Raw genomic sequence first — 14,226 nt, forward strand, 5'->3', positions numbered from 1 at the left:
TAAAAGGTATTTTTAAGGATATGGAAGGAAAGACTTGACAAGAGGAGCAATGATTCGTACGATCACAATTGTAATTAAAGGTTAAGATATCGAAACAATTTCTCATTGAACAATATTATTGGGATAAGACGAAGAGCAGAGTTAGGATTCAACATTGAAAGGGACACAATGACCTTTAGATGCGTTTTCGTTATCCTTCAAAATTTATCTAATAATGGGAGTCATAGGATTTAGACTCTCTCCATCCAACCTACACTCTATCTTGACACACTCATATAAGACCTGAAATAGGTAGGTCTAGATAACCCTATGTCAAACCTTATGTGGGTGTGAAGGATGGAGACACAGACATATTGAGTGAAGAAGATCTCTACGAGGGGGTCATACTATTGGCTTTAGGGGAGTCCATCCTGTTAGGTTTGGGTGTCTTGTATTCTGTGGATTTATGTAATTATGGTTTTGGTTGTATTTGTAATTGAAACAGGGTTTGGGTCAATTACTAGTACTGGGATAAACTTGTAATTACATTGGGACTAGGATTTTAGGTTTCCCTATAAATAGTCTCTGTGGGATAACCTAGTAAAAACGAAAGTAAAGGGTAATATTTTGTGAGTGTGAGAGTGGTGTGAGGTTTCCTGGAACTAGTGAAACTCTTTTTTTCTTTGGTGGATGTAGGCAAGGTTTTGCCGAACCACGTTAAATTCTTCTTTTATGTTTTGCTTTTGTTCTTCTATATTCGTGATTGTGCATCAGTTATCCCTCATCCATGGATGAAATTAGGTAAGAAAATTGGCTTCCAAACTTTGCTTGTTTGAAAACCTACACTAGATTTTTTTTATTTTTTTCTTAATTACCTACACTAGATTTGGAATGAAAGACTTTGAGAAAGAAAAAACAATAACAATGTAGAAGTCAATAAAGTAAAGAAAAACATTATTATGAAGCATTGTGGGGGGGGAGAAATGGACAAGGTCAATTAAGGATGAAACATGAATATTTCCCTCTCTCTCTAACTTAGTGTTTGAGGCAAGAAAGTCAATGGCCGACCTTAGTGGAGCAATGAGAGCTTCGCTGTCACGCTTGGCCCTCACTCATTCATAATCTCTCTTTGGCCTCGCCCAAATCCTACTCTTACCTAGACGTGCCTCATCAAATCTCAATTAGAAGGTCAGTAAATCTTGATTAATCTTAATAAAGACCCCGACCAAATCAATTACTATTATTCTTCTGTAACTAATTGATTTGACCCAAATCCAGTTATAAAAAATGAACCGGATGGACCGGAATCACTTATCTTGAAAACCCGTCGTCCGTGGTTCCGGGTCTTTAGGAAGAAGATGCCAAATTGCCAGAGCTCTCAATTAATTTATTTAATTAAAAATACTAAATAGTCACGAACACCCGGAGATAAGGAAGTTGGTCTGCGCCGTTACCGTTAGAGTCCCCCAGTAAGTAATAAAGCTGGCCCCACCACTAATCCGTTAATACTTAAAATAAAAGTCATGGTGAAAAAACGTGTCAACACGTGCATGCCATCGGGTCATCAGTTTCTTGGTTTGAATGGATACGGGCCTCACAAAGAAAACCCGAGTAAAGGATCCATCTTTGCGTGTTACTGTTACCATTTACCATACGCTTGTCGTTCCTTTTTTTTACTTTTTACCCTTAGTAATAGCGACTTTGTAATAGTAATGAGTGTGTCGTAGGCTCGTAGCAAAATTAATGATTCCTTACGTGCTTTAAAGAGTTAGTTATAGTTACGTTCTCTGCACCTGCTAACGTCCTTTTTATTCTGCAAACCTGGAACCTACTAACCTGACAGCTTACATTAGTACCATTTACTAATGCGTAGCTTGATGGGTAACCTGTTACCCAAAAAAAGAAAAAAAAAAAACTTAATGGGTAACCCATTCCATCAGTTTTTTTCCTTTTTCGTGTAAACCATTGCAATACAAACGGTGTCCAAACGGGTTTAATTTCAGTTCTACGCATCATATATGGTGACGATCGAATTGAATCTTGACCATTTATTTTGTATACATATGTATCTTTTTTTTTTTTACAGGTAGATATGATTGGAAAAAAAAGATAGAAAATGGGTTGTCAAGATTTCAACATCACCACTCAATTCCATCCTCAACGTACATAGTACTAAAGCTCTATCCAGACCCTTTAGCCTGCGTCTGTTTACAAAGGTGGGGTGGAAAAAAAAAATATGTGGGTCCCATGTATAGTGAGGTGAAAAAGAAAAAAATAAAATAATTTTGTGAAAAAATAATGTTGGTGGGTCCCAGTTTTTATTTTTTTCTAACTTTCCCATAAAATCCCATCAAATATGTGGGGTTTTAAAATGACTTGGGGTGGGAAAATTGGGGTGCCATATCATCAAACAATGTCTCTCACTTTCCTACCCCAAGCAACAAAATAATCTACACTTTTTTCAAGAATTTTTCCACCTCTTTTTCCCACCCAGCAAACAAACGCAACCTTAGTTTGTTCAATTTGTATTATCAGAGTGAATCTCAGTCAAGAGCTCTAAATTGATCTTAACCGTCATAAGAAAAGAATATAATTTTTTCAAGTAAATCCTAAACGTGCTCATATCTCCCCAAAGCCAAAAACTAGTTTTGGAATCTTCTACCCATCATTATAGGGGTTTGTGCTCATGTTATACATTTCTATCACATATTAAGTTACCGGAATACCAACCTATAAGTTGCGTTTGTCTGTAAAAAGTGGGGTGGAAAAAAAAAAAAAAAAAAAAAGCAAATTGCACTGGCACCCCAAAATGGAGGCTTTAAAACACTGACACCCCACTTTATGTTTGAAAAACACAAACACCCCATTCATCAAACACACTAGTCCATTATGTTAGTGAAACCGTTAACCCGTTGTTTTTTTTTTTTAATTCCAAAAATACCCTTACCAAAATAACTTAAGAAAGAAAAAAAAGTCATTAGATGCTTGACACATGTTTTATTATAATCCTATGTTTATTATTCTTCCAACGCTTACCATGCTTTCACCCCAATCTATTCTCTCTCCTCACTTGCCTCTCCTCGCTTCACCCTCCACCTTCGGCTTCGGCAGCCCCCAGCGACGCCGCTACCACCATTACTGCCTCCTTCATCCTCTTTGTAGAACAGAGCATACGGGATGAAACAAATCAAACCTTGGGTGTGTTTCTAAGTGACTTCATTTGATTTTTGCTCCTTGAAGTTCACCATCAGGTTCAATTCATTTAAGTTTTTTTCGATTTCGCTCTGCAAATTTTGAATCCTCTCCAGCAGCTCTTCCTTGTAATCGATTTTATCTCCAAGCATGGATGTTCTGTCCATCTGTCGGTCATAAAGTAAACATTGAAATTGATTTGTGGGGAAAACCGAAAGAAAAGAGAGAGAGAGAGAGAGAGAGAGAGAGAGAGAAACCTAGAAGTAGGGGAATCCTAAAGAATAAAAAACAAGAAGGTTTGATTGATTGAAACCTTGCTAATCTTGGGAACGACTGATCTAAGCAGGAAAGGCGACCCGAAGCATAGCTGATTCCTCGCAGATAGTCTTCTCCGTTCAGAATCATCAACAGTCTCTCGATCAAGCACAAACGGATCGTCCAGAATCACCGGAGATCGTCGTTCAAGCATTCCTCAAAGGGCATCTACCTGTGTATGTCAGTGAAGAGATGGAGCGTTTCGTGGTCAGTGCTGAGGTTTTGCATCACCCGATCTTCGTGGAGTTGCTCAAGCAATCGGCTCAAGAATATGGTTTACAAACAAAAAGCCATGCTTAGGATCCCCTGTCGTGTTTATGTTTATGAACGAATTCTTACAGCTTTAAAAGATGGAGTTGAAATTAGAGACCATGAAGAGTTTCTCGCTCCTTCTCTTCTGATTTCATCTAGTTTTCTTTCTTTAACTTCGCCTTTTCTCTGTACTTGGGAGATCAGATCTTTGAGTATATATCACTCTCCCGCTGTGAGAAAGAGTTACTGAAATTAGGGGTTTTTGTTTCTTTTTTTCTTTTCTTATTATGTGTATGCTCTGTTCTACGAAGAGGAAGAAGGAGGCGGGTAATAGTGGTGGCGGCGTCGATGGGGCTGCCGGAGCTGAAGGTGGAGAGGGTGAAACAGAGGAGAGGCGTGTGAGGAGATAGAATAGATTGGGATGAAAGCATGATAAGCGTTAGAAGAATAATGATCATAGGATTAGAATAAAATACATTTCAACCATTTAATGGCTTTTTTTTTTAAGATTTTAGTAAGGGCAATTGTGGAATTAAATAAAAATAAACAGTGGGTAATGGTTTTATTAACAGAATGGACTAGTGTGTTTAATGAATGGGGTGTTTGTGCTTTTCAAACATAAAGTGGGGTGTCAGTGCTTTAAAGCTTTCATTTTGGGGTGCCGGTGCAATTTGCTAAAAAAAAACATGTAGGCTCCATGTGTAGTGGGGTAAAGGAGAATAAAAGGAAAGAGTGTTGTAGAAAAGTGATAGTGGTGGGTTCCACTTTTTACTTTTCCACAAAATTCCATCAAATTTGTGGGGTTTTAAAATGGTTTGAGGTGAGAAAGTTGGGTTACCACATCACCAAACAAGCTTCATTGATTCAATGAACCTTGTCTCTCACTTTCTCACCCCAATCAACCAAACAATCTACAATTTTGGGATTTAAGGGAAAAGTAAGAAATCTATACTTTTTTCAATAATTTTCCCACCCATTTTTTTTCCATCTCACTTTTATTCTAGCAAACAAACGCAGTAGTATTAAGATAGAGAATATAAACTCTCCATGCCAATTGTTATAATTAGATGACTTTGATTATATGTTTCGTTAAGAACATTTTGATTACGGTGAGCTAACAACACTTGACTCCTCTTTTGTCATCATTTTTTGAAATTTTCCTAAAAGGACATTTGACTCTCTTTTCATATGTGAAATATCAACACTTAACTCCTCTTCCATCCTTAACTCTTTAAAATTTTCCTACTCGTCTTTTGTCATTATTTTTTGAAATTTTCCTAGAAGGACACCTGACTTTCTTTCATATGTGAAATATCAACACTTGGCTCCTCTTCCATTTCCCTGAGGCTGCGTTTGTTTGCAAAGGTGGGGTGGTAAAAAGGTTGGAAAAAAATAAGGGTGTGTGCCTCATATGTAGTGGGACGAGGGGAAAGGAAAGGAAAGGGTTTTGTGGAAAAGTAATAGTGGTGGGTCCCACTTTTTATTTTTCCAAACTTTTCCACAAAGTCCTTCTAAATTTGTGGGGTTTTGTGAAAACGTAATAGTGGTGGGTCCCACTTTTTATTTTTTCAAACTTTTCCACAAAGTCCTTCCAAATTTGTGGGGTTTTGTGGAAAAGTAACAGTGGTGGGTCCCACTTTATATTTTTCCAAACTTTTTCACAAAGTTCCTCCAAATTTGTGGGGTTTTGAAAATGTTTGGGGTGAAAAAATTGGATTGCCACCTCACAGACAAGTCTCTCACTTTTTCATCCCAGGCAACTAAACAATTTACCATTTTTGAATTTTAAAGAAAAATAAAAAAAATTTGTTTTTTTAAAGAATTTTACCACCCCACCTTTATTCTAGCAAGAATAAAACCCATAATCTCTCCACGAGATTGAGAAGTATGGATCTTACCACTCTATCAACCCTATATTTTATAGAAGAATCCTGACGTTATTTTCATGTATGAAATATCAGGACTTGACCATCTTTCTATATAATTTCATTATTCGTACCCCCTCAATCTTAAATATTGTCTTTTGCTTTAGATAAAGAAAAATTGAACACTATTTATCTCGATATAGTACCGATGCCATATTTCATTTCACACTCAAGGCATCATCTTAAATATCTTTTAAGGGTAAAAATAGAGCAATTAGGCGTGCTTTTTTGTCCCACTAATAAGAGAATCAATCAAAACCATCTCAGACTATCTCAGAGGCAGAGACAAAACAACTAAAGCACGCCCGGGTACAAAAGCCAAGCCGTAAGTCCCTACCAGACAAGACTGATGACTCGTGGAGCTATGTTTCGTACATATGTAGCCGGTGACATACCGGTAGCAGGTCACCTTTTTTTCTTTTTTTTTTCTTTTTTTTTTCCAGAAAAAGCGCAAATTGCACAGTTGGAGGAATTGAGAGAGTATTTCTCACTCATCAGTCCTTACCGATGTTCACTCACTCTGTCTGAAAGGAAAAATAAAATAAAAATGCGGCTCATGAAGTTGAGGCTCTGAGCTCTTCGATCCCTCTTAAAAATCGCCCTAAATGAAGCCCTAGTTTCTCCATTACCTTCAATACTCGAGAGTTTTTCTTCACGTGTGAGGCTCCTCTCTCTCTCGCGCATCTTAATCACTTCTTCTGGTTTGTAATCTCTCTCTGTCCCTGTCATTCAATTTTGTTTTGTTATTCGAGCTCTTTGTAGTCGTCAAATCAAGTATTGGAGTGTTTGGCTTGAAATTGAGGGTTTCCTTCGTTGTTTAGACCATAAGAGGACTGAATCTTAGATGCCGATGTTTAGTTTTTAGATTTAGCTATTAAATAGGTAACCTATGAATTCTTTATTGGAGCATTCAATTGATTAGTATGTTTTTTTTAACGAATTTTGAATTTGCAGTGGTTTTGATCAACGTTTCACTTCATTTCTACAAGTTAATGGAGAGATAACTGGTTTCTTGAAGCTGATTGGAAGTCGATTCCAGGTATGTCACCAACTTGTCTGAACTCTTAGAGCAGCACTGCAAGAAAAATTAGAGAAATAGGGGTTGAATGTTACATTTCTCTGCTGTACAAATGCAAAGCCGATTTGCAGGTGTGAGTAGACAATGATTTCACTTTTCCCCTTTTCTATCACAGCGGCTTGGTTCTTTATGTGGTTTGCGCAATCGATTTCAGAAAGAATCCGGCGCAAAAGGAGTCTGAAAGAGAATGCTGACCTGTGTCGCTTGTTCGAAGCAGCTTGGCGGCGGATCGCTTAATGAACAAGACGGCGAGGAGACCGGTGGTACACCAAGCACCAAACAAGCCATCAAAGCTCTAACGGCTCAGGTATACTGAGTTGGGGTTTCTGTACTTTTTCCTTATGATTTTTCCTTTTAAATCTGCTGAATATTTCTAACAGAGAGATTGAAGATTTTCAGATCAAGGACATGGCATTGAAGGCATCGGGAGCGTATCGCCACTGCAAGCCGTGTTCAGGTTCGTCTGGACATCAACATCGCCCGAACTACGCAGATTCTGAGGCTGCATCGGCGTCGGAGAGGTTTCATGGTTCTTACCGTCGAACAGCGACGTTTAGCTCTAGCTCTACTCCGAGGCTGTGGGGCAAAGAGATGGAAGCGAGGCTGAAAGGGCTTTCTAGCGGTGAAGGGACGCCTCCATCGGTTAGCAGTCGAACTGAATCAGTTGTCTTCATGGAGGAAGAAGAACCGAAAGAGTGGGTTGCGCAGGTTGAGCCTGGTGTTCTTATCACCTTCCTTTCACTGCCTCAGGGAGGCAACGATCTCAAGCGAATCCGCTTCAGGTATTTCGTCTTCTGTACGATCTGTTCCGAAACTTAATCTTTTGTTTTGTGTGTTAGACCGTTAATCTGTAACTGGGACGGTTTGTGTCGGTTTCCAACGGTAGCAGCCGTGCGGTGCCATCATCGCCATCTTGATCTCGTGGACGTGGGACCAACATCGACCCTTCAAATGGGTGGAAGTGTGTACCAGCCGAAACCCCGAAATACGGTTGTGCATTGTATTAGGACTGAGCGGATTTGTCGGTTTGTTTTTAAGTGGAACCGGTAGGCGTTGGGTTGGGGGCACATGGAGTCAATCATAGTTGGGGGAGCTGTTGGAAAGTGTCTGCTGGGTTGGGGGGCATATAGAGTCCATCATAGTTGGGGAAGGTGATGGAAAGGGTCCTCTGCCGGTTCAACTTCAGTGCTGCGCATTTAATGTGCGGCACTGTGCTGAGGGTCCATCTCGCTTTAATGCGCAGCATTTAGGTCTCGCACGTTTGCTGCACATGCGGATGTCATGGAACCCATTAGTTAGCAATTCGGCTTATGTCATCGTCGCTACTGTAACCTGAATGTCACGTCCCCGGAGTTTTAGCCTCTTATTAGTAGAAACCTTGATGAATGGGTTTCCTTTCCAACTCCATGTCAAACCTGGGTGAATGGTTTTCGTCCATGTCTGACTCCCATTCTTGTTAGGCCTTGTATGTGGTCGTCATTGCTTTCTGAAAGCGATGTGGTTGGGCAACCCTGTTGTCATCATCTGATTGTCATGGTTACAAAAATCCCATTATTGTTAGGCCTTGTATGCTGGTCGTCATTGCTTCTGAAAGCGATGTGGTTGGGCAACTCTGTTGTCATCATCTGATGGTTATGGTTCAATGAAAATACCTGCTGGGTTGAAGTCATTGGAGTCTATAGGCTATTAGTCTTTAAGTTGTCATTGTCTGCTATTAATTTATGAAGCCCTTATGGCTGAAAATTAATTCAGCACTCTTTGAGTGAGTGGGATGAGGTTTTGGTCTGTCTTACGTATTGATCACCCTTCATTTGGTAAAAGCATTTTAAATTATTTGTTTTACTTAATGGGCTTTATTTTTCACCATCTCCGTTGGTTTTTATCAGCTGTTACCCTTGAATGAGGGAAATGATCAAATGAGCTATTACATCCTTGTCCATAACTAATGGCTTTATATATTTTATGTTTAACATTATTACAAGATCTAAAGTCACCCCCAGCTTAAAATTTTTAGGAGCATTATAATAACAGCTGTAGCAGCAACCAAATAGTGAAAAGCTTGTAAATTTCATTTTTTTTTGGGGGTGAAATTTCGGCTTAGTTCTGGTAACCATCTTTTAATTAGAACAATACAAGTTCTGAGACTGTTTTTTCAGTTTTGGTCTTGTTCATTTCCCCTTTTTTCCTGAAAAGTCAGCTATTTTTTTTCCTGAGATTCCCAAATTCTGTATTGGTTGTACAGTCTCACGAATGTCTGTAAGTGAGTTGACTCAAAGCCAGTCCTCTTTTGAATAGTATTCGCTCAGCCACTAGGATTGAAGCACTTGTCCGACACACACACACACACAACACATACACGTTCACACATTTACATATATTCACAAGAGGGTAATACTGAAGCTACTAAACGGATGCATGATTTATCATAAAATCTCATTTTCATTCCGGTCGTGTGATTAAAGCTAAGTTGTGAAGGGGGGGGGGGGAATGGAGAAGTGAAACCTTGAGGAATATTGTTGTCATAGGCATTGTAAAATGTTCATTTGTTTTACTTCGCTTGCTCTCTCTTTTCTTACCAGTCTGCTTCATCTCCACTCCACAAAGCTACTGTAGTGTTGTCTTTTTTTACACCACCTTGTTTCTTGTAATTTGAAGGAATAAATTGCATTTTTTGTGCTTAAAACTCAAATCAAACAAATAGACACTGAACATCCAATTTGTGAAGTTTAACCTTTTGCCTTCTGTTTTCTGGACTAAAGAGACCAATGTTATAAACAATGTGAACAGATCCAGCATTCAGTGGAACTCTTAGTTTGTTGTGTGAGACCATATCTATTTTGCTACGCACCTGAAATTAATTTTGCAAACTGGCTTCCCAGTTGTGCTCTGTACTTAAATCCTCAAAGGTATGAGGTCAACTGTGTCAACTTTGTCATTGATGATGTGCTTCTTGGGAGGGAATTATGAGGGCAGTTCTTGGGATGCCAACTTAGTTTTCTTTGCTTATGTTGTCTCACCTATTTTAATTGGTGGAGACAAGAAGTGGGCAATATGTGACCTTTCATTATCATTGGATACGATGCATTGGTCAGTGTAATTTCCCCAGCGCACCTCGGCTATGTTACCAACTGGGTATTGCCAATATGTCAAACTCTTTTGGGCTGTCAACTGAGATTCCAAATATAGCAACCTACTATCACCTAGATTTTGTTGTCAGAGGACTGGTTTCAATTGTGTAATGGTGGAGATGATACGGAGAATAATTTTCATATTGGTTCTTTAACTAGGCTAAAAAAAACTCAGATGGACCTGTCAATCAAGTGGAGAACGAGCATTGTGCTCAAATAATTGTAATAAAGAGTTAGTAGTTGATTTTTTCCCATTTCCACTGAAGATCCCCACCCACCCCCCAAAAAAAAATTCTGGGTTTCAATATTGAAATTTTTTTTCATTATTCTTGCATGAGCTATATAATACGAGGATAAGACTATATAAGCTGAAATTTTGGGTACTATGTGACACTTAGTGTTGAATACAAATTTTATGTTTCTTTTCTCATTTATATTGCTCTTTCTTTCAGTTATTTTATGTATCATTTATTAATAGTATAAGATTTCAACTTGTTGGTTTATCTAAGAACATTATATCCTTAGAAATCATCCAATAATAATGACATTGGAATATATAAGGCACAGGTATACTAATGTTTTGGGGTCTTTGATGTATCAGTTTCACAGTCCTTGACATTTGCCTGTGTTTGATTTCTGCTTTATACTTTTGATTTAAAGTTTACGGCTGCTGATTGATAATATCTCTTGCTTTATTAGCCGGGAGATGTTTAATAAATGGCAGGCTCAGAGGTGGTGGGCGGAGAACTATGAGAAAGTCATGGAGCTGTACAATGTTCAGAGGTTCAATCGCCAAGCTGTCCCACTGCCAACCCCACCAAGATCGGAGGATGAGGTCAGGCACCTTTAACCCCTTACTCTCCCCTCCTTTAGAGAGATCACAACTATTACTGAGTGATTCTGATGGCGTTTGCTTCTCAGACTCTACAGTGGGAATACCCACGGTGACTCAACCTCGAGCACTTCCAATCCAGTGTGCCTTAGGTTACTTTGGTTGACATTTCAGACACTGACTTAGCTTGAAACTCAAAGCATTCAGGTTGAACTAGGTTTCATGCACTGGACGACCTGACTTGGGATAGTTCAATAGATTGTGTTGGGGTTTGGCCATCATCTGATAAATTATACAAAAGCCAGGAGCAATAATGTTACGACTCTTGCTTGCTTAGTCATATTGCTTCAGTTGTTATGTATTCTGAATTCTGATGATGATGCCCTTATTTCTTGTTCAGAGTTCAAAGCTTGAATCAGCCGAGGACAGTCCAATGACACCGCCATTGAGCAAAGAGCGCTTACCTCGTAATTTCCAGCGTCCAATGGGAATGGGCTACTCATCCTCAGATTCACTTGACCACCACCCAATGCAATCTCGCCATTACCATGATTCTGGTGGCCTCACTTCTACACCAAAACTTTCTAGCATCAGTGGAGCAAAGACTGAGACATCATCTATGGATGCTTCTATAAGAACAAGTTCATCAAGGGAGGGAGATCGCTCTGGAGAGCTTTCTGTGAGTAATGCTAGTGATCAGGAGACGGAGTGGGTCGAACAGGATGAACCTGGTGTCTACATTACAATCCGAGCATTGCCTGGTGGTACTAGGGAGCTCAGACGTGTCAGATTCAGGTTAGATTTATTTTACATCCTTCAAATGATTCTGGGCAAGGCCTTCCATTTATATTTTCCATGAGGGAACTCCAATTTGGTATCTCTTTGCAAACTGAAGTTGAATAATATATCATGGCAAAATACGTGTTCCAACTGCTTTGATGACAATGATCTAGAGGTGGTTTAGGGTTTGGTTCAATCATGCAGAAACTTTGCAGCACTAGAAATAGTCTGAGTTCAAAGTTTCGTTAGATTTGGCCAATTCTGCTGCTATAAAAGTATTTACTTACTAGCATGTCCATCACATGCGGCCAGTGGCCCAAATATGACTGAGGTTGAGATTGGACCTCTGAAGCACCTTAGCACCCTTACAATGCATAAATTATATTCCCAACTGGTTTAGCCTAGAAGTGCCATGTCGCTCTGCTATAAAATCCACTTCAAATTGTAAGCATTTTTTTTTTAACATCTTTTCTGTTCTCTTTCCTTTTTAATGGATTACTTGGACGTAATCCAAAAACCAGTTTTGGGCCCTCTGAAAATAACATGAGAAATTTGTTTGCATTCCATAGACTGCAAGAATGGCAGTACTGCAAAGCTACACCCTGAGTGGCTGTTTTTCAAGGTCCTTTGCTGCTTTGTCTTTGGTACACAGTAACAAAATCAAAGTACCTTGGCCAAAGAATCAGCCACACCCCCATTGGTGCGGTAGGAATCTTGACCCATGGGACACTCTTATGTTGGAATTAGTTCAGCAAGTTTGATAGTTTATGGCATCTTAGGCGGTCAACAGTTTCAGAGTCAGATGATTGATCTTTCACCACTGAAGTTGATTGGATCCAGCCTACTGATTACTTACTATAGTTTATTTTTGTAACAAGAATTAGCCAGATATGCTCTCGGGTAGTGATGCTTCTCATGGATCCTCTCAGTGGGTTACCATTGGATTAGCTGAACATGAAAATAGGAAGCCTGATCATGTGAAAGCCGTGGAGATGGCACCTTGTATCTTGTCGAGTGCATGATGTGAGAGGGGACCATAGGTTCAGATTTCTTCTGATAGCCCCAGGATTGAATATCTTAATACTGGGTTCCATTAGTTGGTAGGCCGTAGGCTTAAATTACTGAATATTTTCTCCTTCCTTTTTCTTTGCATTTTTTAGGCGTTCAGCATTTTTATCTCTTGGGAATAAGAATTTGAACTCTCTCCCGGAGTGTAGCTTGCATCAGCACCATATGAAATTGCCTCCATTTGAAATGCTGATGTTTTTTTGGTGATGGTTTTGGTACAGTCGTGATAGGTTTGGGGAGATGCACGCAAGGCTGTGGTGGGAAGAAAACAGAGCCAGAATACATGAACAGTACTTGTGATTGAGGAAGAGTTTGCTGCTAGCGGTGGTGGTGATGGTCAAGCCGCCCCCCAACGGCGGCGGCATTACGTGTCGCGGGCAGGTGCGGCTTTGTTGATTGGCTCGTTCTGTCACACAGTGCATAACTGCACATGAACGTTCATTGGAGGTTGTGCTTCTTTCTCTCTCTCATCTTTCTTGCCGTCCTTTAGGGGAATTGGGGATTAAGTGCATGTAGATGTTTCCAAAAGGGGTATAATGGGTGAATAAAATGATAGTTATAGATAAAAATTATCTGTTCAAGGAAAAGTTGCTCACAGTAACATGCAGTTTCGCATTTGTTATTCATGTCTCTGTTTTATTTGCCTTAGTTCTGTATCTCATTGTTCTTCTCCAATCAAAAGTGTTTCAAAGGTGGTCAAATTCAAATTTGAGGAAAATTGAAACCAAATATTGTATGATTGAATCGATGCTCGCTGACTCACTCGGGCAGCTGCTTTTCGGTCATTTCACCAGGGAAGAAGAAAAAAACCCATTAAACTTTGAAATCTTGAGCAGGTATTTGCTAAGTTGGTTGGTAATGTTGCCAAACAGGAAGACCCCAAAAAAGGGAAATAATACACTTAAAAAGGTAAAAATAAACACTTTTTTTTTTTTTGGTGAAGTAAAAATAAACACTCGTGCAATGGGAAATGAAACTCTACTTTGTTCCGAAAAAGTGGTCATTGAATATTTGATTGAAAGATCAAAAGGCTTTCACTAAAATTGCAAGTGATCATGGAGGGTTTGAATCCCTTACAACACTTTCTCTCAACTTGGGTATAATTATCATAAACGTTTAATTTGGTCAAAATGGGATAAAATGTAAATTTTGATGACATTTGGTGAAGACATCTCCTACTTGGAGTGTCCATCAATTTTCACATGCTTTGTGTCATCATGTTGAATTGGGTTACGGGCAATGCTTATGGCAATCTTGTTGTCACAGTTGAGCATCATGGGAAGGGGGTGTTGGTACTCTTAGATCTTCAAGAAGACCACATAACTGTAACAATTCACAAATCCCTTAAGCCATGATTCCAAATTGTGCTTCAACACTAGGTCGTACATCAACGTTCTACTTTTTGCTTCAGTCAAGTGACCAAATTTCCACGTACGAAGGTATAGTGCCCCAATGTGAACCTCCTCAATCTGCATGAGTGTTAAGTTTTAATTCGATGATGATCATGTGGGAATAGGAGATCACCATTGCCAAAGCATGTTTCAAATAATGATGAATTTGAAAGACGACAGACGTATGATTGAAATGTGAACCATGCATGAACGGACTTAGGATGCCAACAACAACAGCAATGTTGACCCATGTATGAGACAAGAAGATTAGTTTTCTTACTAATCA

At 39.3% G+C, this 14,226-nt stretch overlaps 1 protein-coding gene across 3 annotated transcripts; it reads left to right on the forward strand.

The window, feature by feature from the left end:
• Positions 1 to 6,154: 6,154 nt before the first annotated feature.
• LOC149011830 (protein Brevis radix-like 4) lies at positions 6,155 to 13,949 on the forward strand. Of its 3 annotated transcripts, none has more exons than XM_089161987.1 (7): positions 6,155 to 6,364; positions 6,618 to 6,702; positions 6,896 to 7,048; positions 7,141 to 7,523; positions 10,569 to 10,704; positions 11,102 to 11,496; positions 12,771 to 13,946. In XM_089161987.1, the coding sequence occupies exons 3-7, from the start codon at positions 6,929 to 6,931 to the stop codon at positions 12,847 to 12,849; spliced, it is 1,113 nt and encodes a 370-aa protein (XP_089018113.1). In that variant the 5' UTR covers positions 6,155 to 6,364; positions 6,618 to 6,702; positions 6,896 to 6,928; the 3' UTR covers positions 12,850 to 13,946. The 3 variants fall into 3 exon arrangements, with proteins under 3 accessions (XP_089018113.1, XP_089018112.1, XP_089018114.1); XM_089161986.1 differs by having other exon boundaries at positions 6,156 to 6,364; positions 6,857 to 7,048; positions 12,771 to 13,945; XM_089161988.1 differs by lacking the exons at positions 6,155 to 6,364; positions 6,618 to 6,702 and having other exon boundaries at positions 6,968 to 7,048; positions 7,122 to 7,523; positions 12,771 to 13,949.
• Positions 13,950 to 14,226: the final 277 nt, after the last annotated feature.

The sequence above is a fragment of the Hakea prostrata genome, chromosome 7 (assembly GCF_041222555.1).
Source record: "Hakea prostrata isolate BN-2017 chromosome 7, UWA_Hpros_2, whole genome shotgun sequence".
Taxonomy (NCBI): domain Eukaryota; kingdom Viridiplantae; phylum Streptophyta; class Magnoliopsida; order Proteales; family Proteaceae; genus Hakea; species Hakea prostrata.

Coding starts and splice junctions, on each gene's coding strand:
- LOC149011830 (XM_089161987.1), top strand. CDS start 6,929: ATGCTGACCTGTGTCGCTTGTTCGAAGCAGCTTGGCGGCGGATCGCTT. Junction 7,049..7,140: donor TCAAAGCTCTAACGGCTCAG/GTATACTGAGTT, acceptor GAAGATTTTCAG/ATCAAGGACATGGCATTGAA. Junction 7,524..10,568: donor CTCAAGCGAATCCGCTTCAG/GTATTTCGTCTT, acceptor TTGCTTTATTAG/CCGGGAGATGTTTAATAAAT.